General features: G+C 47.9%; 1 protein-coding gene across 1 annotated transcript in view; it reads right to left on the bottom strand.

Moving 5' to 3' along the window:
- LOC143287233 (uncharacterized) overlaps positions 1 to 10,000 on the bottom strand; it is a 30,488-nt gene that overhangs the window by 5,541 nt on the left and 14,947 nt on the right. The window contains exons 7-10 of the mRNA XM_076595178.1: positions 8,524 to 8,777; positions 6,000 to 6,273; positions 2,011 to 2,145; positions 1,050 to 1,148 (exon numbers count right to left, since the gene is read on the bottom strand). Of these exons, the coding sequence (XP_076451293.1) occupies positions 1,050 to 1,148; positions 2,011 to 2,145; positions 6,000 to 6,273; positions 8,524 to 8,777 (762 nt within the window). The remainder of the gene's footprint in view (positions 1 to 1,049; positions 1,149 to 2,010; positions 2,146 to 5,999; positions 6,274 to 8,523; positions 8,778 to 10,000) is intronic.

The raw sequence follows: 10,000 nt of genomic DNA, 5'->3' as shown, positions 1-10,000 counted from the left end.
ACACCACCACCACACCACCACGACCAACAACAACACCGCCACCACCACCATTAACAACAACACCGCCACCACCACCACCACCACCAACAACAACAGCAACACCGCCACCACCACCACCAACACCGCCACCACCACCACCAACACCGCCACCACCACCTCTACCACCACCACCACCAACAACAATAACAACAACAACACCTCTACCACCACCACCACCACGACCAACAACAACAACAACACCTCTATCACCAACACCTCCACCAACAACAACAACACCGCCACCACCACCACCAACACCCCCAACAAGAACACCACCACCAACAACAACAACACCGCCACCACCACCAACAACAACACCTCCACCACCACCGCCAATAACAACACCAACAACACCTCCACCACCACCACCAACAACAACACCTCCACCACCACCGCCAATAACAACACCAACAACACCAACAACACCTCCACCACCACCACCATCAACAACAACAACACCGCCACCACCACCAACAACACCGCCACCACCACCACCAACAACAACAACAACACCGCCACCACCACCACCAACAACAACACCTCCACCACCACCAACAACAACAACACCTCCACCACCACCACCAACAACAACAACAACAACACCGCCACCACCACCACCACCAACAACACCGCCACCACCACCACCACCACCAACACCTCTACCACCACCACCACCAACAACAACAACAACAACACCGCCACTACCACCACCACCACCTCCACCAACAACAACACCACCGCCACCACCAACACCAACACCCCCAACAAGAACAACAACAACACCGCCACCACCACCGCCATCAACAACAACAACAACAACACCGCCACCACCACCACCAACAACAACAACAACAACACCGCCACCACCACCACCATCAACAACAACACCGCCACCACCACCACCATCAACAACAACAACACCGCCACCACCACCAACAACAACAACACCGCCACCACCACCAACAACAACAACACCGCCACCACCATCGACAACAACAAGACGAACTCACGTAGGCTGAAGTGCATCATTTTGGAGGCCACGCGGATGACGTCACCAAACAGACAGTACCGGGGTAACGTCTTCCCCACAACCCCAGCCAGACAGGGACCTGTCCACACACACACACACACACACACACACACACACACACACCCGAACTCATACACACGTACACACACGCACGTATACATACGTCGCTACACCGAGAATTTTGCCACGGGGACAACCCTTTCATTGCCTTGGGTTCTTTTACGTGCGCTAAGTGCATGGTACACACGGGTCCTCGGTTTATCGGCTCATCCGAATGACTAGCGTCCAGACCACCACTTAATGTCTAGTGGAGGGGGAGAAAATACTGGGATTCGAACCAGTGCGCTCAGAGTCTCTCGCTTTCTATGCGGACGCGTTACATCTAGGCCATCACTCCACCAGACACAATAAAACAAAATGAACATGAAACGAAACGAAACAAGATGAAAGCAAAATGATACAACTTAAAAAGCAGAAATAAAACAAAAATAAAAAAATTAAAAAAAACAACCAAAAAAAAACAACAGAATAAAAATAAAATAAGATAGCATGATATGAAACATAATCAAAAATATAAATGAAAATAAAACAGAATGAAAAATAAAATAAAATAAAATAAAACGATATGAAATACAATTGAAAAAAAAGAAAAGAAAAAAAGAATAGAATATGTCTTTATGACCAAGTGTACCGGGGTCACAAGGAATATCGGGGGTGGGAGTCGGGGGTGGGGGTGGGGGGGGGGGGGGTAGAACATAACAAGGTACGAACATAAATCGAAAATCACACACAGACACAGATACAGTAGAAATTATGATACATATAAGTGCATATCATTATAAAAAAAAACAAACTTGTGCATACTCACACATGCACGCACTGCACACACACACACACACACACACCAGAAAACCCAAAACCACATACACAAAAAAACTGACCCGTGTCGATGCCGACCCTGAGACACACCCGGTGCTGCCCCACGCTGATGGCCCTCCCCTTCACCATGTCCACCAGGGCCAGACCCAGACTGCCAACTACCGCACTGTGTCGCCCTCCGTTCCGCAAAGGGAGTCCTGCATGCGCGCGAACACACACACACACACACACACACACACACACACACACACACGTACACACATACACACACATACATTTTCACACACGCACGCGCATACGCACAGAAACACACACACACACACACACACACACACGCACGCACGCACACACAAAAAAAAACAAACAAAAAAACAAAAAAAAAAACAAAAAAAAACCAAAACACAACAACAACCCCCCCCAAAAAAAACAACAACATAGAGTAACAGGCACATACAGATCACGCGCACACACACACACACACACACACACACACACACACACACACACACCGTCAAATATCACTCTCTCTGTGATGGGAAGTGGAATTCGAAATCGAATGACCGTGCTCGTGCACGCATGTACGCACACACACACACACACACACGTGCATATATAAACACATAATTACATAAAGCCAACATATTGGCACCCGCCTGTAGACACTATAGGGGTCTACACATACCTTCACGTAACACACAGCACCACCACCGCCGTATCGTGTCTGCACACCACCTCCCACATTATTATACATACACGTATTCCCCCAACCTCTTTTAGTTTTACACCCAAATACTAAACCACCAAGTACGATTTCTGTAGAATGTTAGCTTTGTAGATGAAATACTCCACCCATACAGCCCATCCACCCCACTCCCACCCTCCCACAACACACACAAACACACATACCACACCACACCACACCACACTACACAAATACCAGCCAGACCTGAAACCACTTTGTAAGAAATCTGCGGAATGTTGGCCTTGTACACACACACACACACACACACACACACACACACACACACACACACACACACGCACACACGCACCTTCACTCCCACACTATCACCACCTCCAAACCACCACCCACACCACCACCCACCCAAACTACCAACCCGAGTCCTGCAGGAAGTTGGGCTTGTAGACAGACAGACAGACAGATAGACAGACAGATACACACACATACCACCACCATTACCCACACATAACCCTACCCTTTACTCTTTGTTTTATTCTTACCGCGTCACCACAAAACTGTCACATTTACAAAACAACACTGAGACAAACCCCCGAAACACGGTTCATGACACAGTATTCCAACCATTTTAGCTCCTCATGGCAAAGAAGACGTGGTCACGCTGAGGACACCAGCCCATCCGATTATTTCGTAATCCCCAGATTAAAAAAAAAATCGTAAAAAAAGGAAAAAACAACAACAACAATATTTCAAATCCAAACAAAAAAAACAAACAAAAAAACAAAACCAAAACCAAACAAACATAAAAAGACCATATAGGCAAATAACTCTGCAGAATGGGCAGCTAGTGCCCATCCCAGTGTGTACATCTCACTACCTAATCGCCAGAGCAAAACAGCACAGGTAGTACATCATAGATTGCAGAGAAGAAAAAAAAAAGTGTCAAGGTTGCTTGAAAAAAGAAAGGGAAATGGACTGGGAAGGTAGAAAAAAAAAAAGGAGACAACAGTGAAGAAAGCAAAAAAGGCAGAAACAAAGAGAGTGACAGAAAAGAGGAAATTTCCAGCACAGATTTTTCCAGAAAGCGGGGATGCTATTTACACTGAAAGACCCCCGCCATCCCCACGGGGCCACCCCACCCTACCAAACCACTACCCACACCCACACACCCACACAATCAACCGGTACCCAACACACACACACCACCACCACCACCACCACACACCACCACCACCACCTCCACAGCCCCATCCTCACACCTCCAACCGCCCTAATACTACCACCCACACCACCCACCTGAAGCCACCATTTAGGAGTCCTTCAGGATGCTGGCCTTGTAGACAGACGGATATATACACATGCCACCTCTACCACCCTCACGCGCCACCCTAACATAACCGACCACTCCATCAGCACCTACACACCACCCTAACGCAACCACCCACACCATGACCACCTACACAACCACCCACACCATCACCACCTCCACACCACCCTAACACAACCACCCACACCACAACCACTTCCACACCACCCTAACAAAACTACCCACACCTTCACCACCACCACACCACCCTAAAACAACCACCCACATCACCACCACCCTAAAACCATCCACACCATCACCACCTCAACACCACCCTAACACAACCACCCACATCACCACCACCTCCACACCGCCCTAACACAACCACCCACACCATCACCACCTCCACACCACCCTAACACAACTACCCACACCATCACCACCTCCACACCACCCTAACACAACCACCCACACCACAACCACTTCCACACCACCCTAACAAAACTACCCCCACCTTCACCACCACCACACCACCCTAAAACAACCACCCACATCACCACCACCCTAAAACCACTCACACCATCACCACCTCCACACCGCCCTAACACAACCACCCACACCATCACCACCTCCACACCACCCTAACACAAATACCCACACCATCACCACCTCCACACCACCCTAACACAACCACCCACACCACCCTAACAAAACTACCCACACCATCACCACCTCCACACCACCCTAACACAACTACCCACACCATCACCACCTCCACACCACCCTAACACAACCGCCCACACCATCACCACCACCACACCACCCTAACGCAACCACCCACACCACCACCACTTCTACATACCACCCTAACACATCCACCCACACCATCACCACCTCCACACCACCCACACCACCATCCCCATACCACCCATCCATCCACACCCCACCACCCGTCTGAAGCCACGATATAGGAGTCCTGCAAGATATTGGCCTTGTAGACAGACACATACCCACACCACTACCACTACCACTGTGAGTCACTGGTTCGAACTAGGTAACAACATTTTCAGCAATAACAGAAACATTCATTCATTCATTCATTGTTCTATCGCATTCACCGAAATCCATTCTTTTTCACGTCATCACAGGCACTAGAAATATTCATTCGTACCTTCCTTTCTTCCTCCCTCCCTCCCTTCCTTCCTTCCTTTCTTCATTCTTCCATTCATTCATTCATTCATTGTTCTATCGCAGTCACTGAAGTCCATACTTTTTCACGCCATAACGGACACCAGCATTATTAATTCTTTCCTCCCTCCATCCATCCATCCATCCATTCATTCATTCATTCATCCATTCATCCATCCATCCATCCATTCATTCATTCATTCATTCATTCATCTATTGCTACACACACCCACCCCCCCACACCCACAGCCCCAACCTGAAGCCACGATATAGGAGTCCTGTATGATGTTGGCCTTGTTGTTAGACAGACATACTCACACATATACCACCACCACCACCACCACCTGTACACATTCATTCCTACACTAATACTCAAACCACCACCACTTCCAAACCTCTCATTCTCACAGCACCACCCACCCTTAATTCATTTGTATTTGTATTTCTTTTCATCACAACAGATTTCTCTGTGTGAAATTCGGGTTGCTCTCCCCAGGGAGGGCGCGTCGCTACACTACAGCGCCACCCATTCTTTTGTATTTTTTCCTGCGTGCAGTTTTATTTATTTTTCCTATCGAAGTGGATTTTTCTACAGAATTTTGCCAGGAACAACCGTTTTGTTGCCGTGGAATCTTTTACGTGCGCTAAGTGCATGCTTGCACACGGGGCCTCGGTTTATTGTCTCATCCGAATGACTAGCGTCCAGACCACCACTCAAGGTCTAGTGGAGGGAGAGAAAATATCGGCGGCTGAGCCGTGATTCGAACCAGCGCGCTCAGATTCTCTCGCTTCCAAGGCGGACGTGTTACCTCTAGGCCATCACTCCACTAACCCCACCCATCAACCACACCACCAACCTGAAGCCACCATGTAAGAGTCCTGCATGATGCTGGCCTTGTAGACTTCGTAGCGGTCCATGATGAGCTCCATCTCGCGGGTGACCGTGTCCAGCAGCTGCACCACCTCTCCGGGCACGTGCTCCTTCATGACGCCCGCGAAGTCGTGCACGTCGACGAAGAGCACCGTCACCGACTTGAAGTACTCGGCGCTGTAGCCGATCCCGTGGCGCAGGCGGTTAGCCACTGTGCTGGGCACTTTATGGTACTGCAGGCTGTCCAGATTCTCTCGGGCCTGGTTTGGGAGGAGAGGGAAGAAAGGGGAAAGGAATGAAAGGTAAAGAGTTGAGTTTAGTAGTGTAAGGACTGGGGGTTCTGGACCACCTTGACTTTTGACCCCAGTTTAAAAAGAATGAAAGGCAAACAGTATTTTTTGTTTGTTTGTTTGTTTGGTGTTTTTTTTGTCCCGGCAGAAGAAAAAATTGGTGTAAACTATTTCCTTTTCGATTTCTTTTCTTTCATGATATTTCTTTTTTTTTTTTTTTTGTATGCATGTGGTTGCATGTGTATAAAGTTATCTGTAAAGGCTATCGAAATATCATGGGGGAAAACTAACTGAAAACCAGTTTGGAAAAAAAAAGCGTTTTTATCTGCATGCTACTTCTGACACGACGGGACGACCATAATGGTTGTTACCATGTGTGCCTACTATGGGCATGATGTGGCATTGTTATTACTCCTCATTTACACACTTAGCTGGATCTCAGTAAAAGGAAGAGGCAAAGGGATGGATGTGTATGATGAATCATTTCTGTCAGAGAGGCATTTGTGCAGAACGCCCACTGAGGTCTTGTGTACAGCACACATCTGGCAACATTCTGTAGAAGGAATCCATTCTGATAGGTGCACAAATACATATATATGAACTTAAGGCCTGACTAGCACTTTGGGCTATGCTGCAGTCAGGAATCTACCCAGAAGATGTGTAGCATATATGGATTTGTCCAAATGCAGTGATGCCTCCTTGAGGAACCAAAACATAAAACAACAACAACAACAACAAAACAGCCTTTGGAAAAAGGAAGGGAAGGAACTGCAGTATGCCAAGTTTCTCCCGGGCCTGGTGGGAAGGGAGGGAATGGGAATGGTGAAGAGTTGAGATGAACTGTCTCTGTACACACACACACACACACACACACACACACACAGAGAGAGAGAGAGAGAGAGAGAGAGCAGACGCTGGAAGCGTTTTGCCGCTGCTGCTGCCGTCATTAAAACATAAAGTTATGAGATTGAAGAGGTCAAGGTTAAAGGCTAAAGGCACCAAAGCGTTTCACAGCCACTGGGGCAGTGAATTCATGCTGACTGTGTCTAAGGCTGAGCATAGGTAGGCAGGGCCCAATCCTCTCCTCCCACACTTGTTACCATCCATACCCATTCACGTCTATTGAAGAGGTGGATGGACACAAAGAATATCGTATTTCTGATGACAAAGGCTGGGTCAGTCAGACACCAACTCGTCATCAGACCCCCGCAGTTTTTGCAGGGGAAGGAAGGGAGAAAACTGGCCTTCCATGGGGAGCTAACGACTTGACTTTTGCGCCCTTAATCAAGGTCTAGTAGGGTTGTGTTTTGTTGTTGTTGTTGTTGTTGTTTTATTTTTCAGTTGCTGGGTGTTTGCTGTTGTGAAGGTTTTCGATGTAGGAGAGGAAAGGAGTCCTAGGAAAGGGACGGCTCTATAGCGTTCGTTGATTCAGTTCACAAGGGGGTTGGGGTTGTGGAGTAAAAACTTCAGTGAATATGTGCATACGTAAGCACGCGAGTGGATGCCCCCTACGCACAATATTTCCAAGATTTTAATTCATTGATGATCCCTCTTCTGGGGCATAGAAGGATCTTAGAAAACAGCTAGCCAAAAACACAACCAACCTGATATATCAGAACATTCGCATTAGAGATAAAATAGGAGTGAGTAGTCCACGTGAAGTGTCCTTCACAACATCGCTCTGGGCACTTTTAAATGATGAATGCTAAGCACTGTGAAGATCGTTTGTGGTGATGGTGGTGGTGATAGGGGTAGGGTTGGGGTGGGGTAGAGGCACGTGCAGCTAACACCGCACTATCAGGTGGATCCTCGGTGGAGTAGTGGCCTAGTGGTGACGCGTCTGCCTAGGGAGTGAGAGAATCTGAACATCTGAGGGTGTGGGGTTGAATCCCACTGTTGTCAGAATCCCCCCCATCCCCATCGGACTATCCCTTGAGTGATGTTCTGGACGCTAGTCATTCGAAGGAGACGATAAACCGAGGTCCCGTGTGCAGCATGCACTTAGCGCAAAGCCTGATTCGATTAAGCACGTTGGGTTACGCTGCTGGTCAGGCATTTGCTTAGCAGATGTGGTGCAGTGTACAAGGATTAGAGTTTTGGTTTTTGTCTGAATTGCAGTGACACACACCAAGTACCTCCTAGAGCAACCGAACTGACCGGAACTCAACAGAACAGAACAGAACGGAACATACAACACAGCCTCAAAACTCCCCTCCTCACCCTGCTGAGCTCCTGAGTTTTGGTGCCCACGGCGATGGCGTAGGTCTGGACGTCGGAGGTGAGTGCCTCCAGTGAGTAGATGAGCACAGGGCACATGAGAATGACCAGCGCCAGGAAGCAGGCGCTGATGGTCAGGTTCTTCTCCTTCTCGTCGATGATGTTCTGCAGCTCCCCTGTGATGAAGGTGGCCAGCTGCTGCTGGATCACCAACAGGCGGTCCAGGTACACCGTCATGTTGTCGAACCACCACTGGCCTGAATCGGAAAAACCCGAAAACAACAATGGGGGATTAGAGAGAAGAGAAGAGAGTCATGTTGTCGAACCACCACTGGCCTGAATCGGAAAAACCCCAAAACAACAATGGGGGATTGGAGAGAAGAGAAGAGAGTCATGTTGTCGAACCACCACTGGCCTGAATCGGAAAAACCCCAAAACAACAATGGGGATAGGAGAGAAGAGAAGAGAGTAATGTTGTCGAACCACCACTGACCTGAAACATGGAGGGGCATGGGGGTGGGCGGGGGGTGGGGGGTGGGGATACAAAAAACAATGGGGAATATGAGAGAGGAGAAGAGAGTGGAGAAGAACTGAATGGAACAGAGTGCAATAGAATTAGAATAGAATAGACTGGCCACTGTTCTGTTGTCGAACCACCACTGACCTGAATCGTGGAGAGGGGAAAAATACAACAAAACTACAAAATAATGAGGAACAGGGGACAAGAGAACATGATAGAACAGAGTGGAACAGAACTGGGATTAGACTGAACGAACATCGTCCTGTTATTGAACCACCACTAACCTGAAACCGGTAGGGAGGAAAAAGAAAATCAACAGCAAAAAACAACAAAACACACACACAAACAAAGCAAAAAACAAACAAACAAAAAAAAACCACAACAAAGAAACACAACAACAAAACAATGTGGAGCAGAAAAGAAGATAATAGAACAGAATGGAGCAGAACAGAATGGAACAGAGTGGAATATAACTGGAATGGAACAGACTGAACACACAATAGTCGAAACACCACTAACCTCAACGAAAAACCAATGGGAAGTAGAACAGAAGATAAGAGAATAGACCGAAGAAGAATAGAATTGAACAGACTGGAACAGAATTGGAATGGAATAGACTGACCACCGTCATGTTGTCAAACCACCACCGACCTGTACCCCGGAAGGGGGAGGGGGGGGGGAAGACAAAAATAATGGAGATTAGAAGATAAGAGAACAGAGTGGAGTAGAATAGACATGAACAGAGTGGAGCATAATTGGGATGGAATAGACTGAATACCGTCATGTTGTCGACCCACCACTGACCCGAAATCGTAGAGGAGGGGGGAAGCAAAAACAACGGGGAATAGGAGGGAAGGATGGGGAAGAGAATGAGGTATGGAGAATGGACAACAGATTGAACAGTGCGGAACAGAGCGAAATACAACTGGAATGGAACAGACAAACACACACATCCGCCAA

This window comes from Babylonia areolata, chromosome 11 (genome assembly GCF_041734735.1).
Source record: "Babylonia areolata isolate BAREFJ2019XMU chromosome 11, ASM4173473v1, whole genome shotgun sequence".
NCBI classification, from domain to species: Eukaryota; Metazoa; Mollusca; class Gastropoda; order Neogastropoda; family Buccinidae; genus Babylonia; species Babylonia areolata.
Note: the sequence above shows the minus strand (reverse complement) of the source record. Positions and strands in the feature narration are given on the sequence as shown.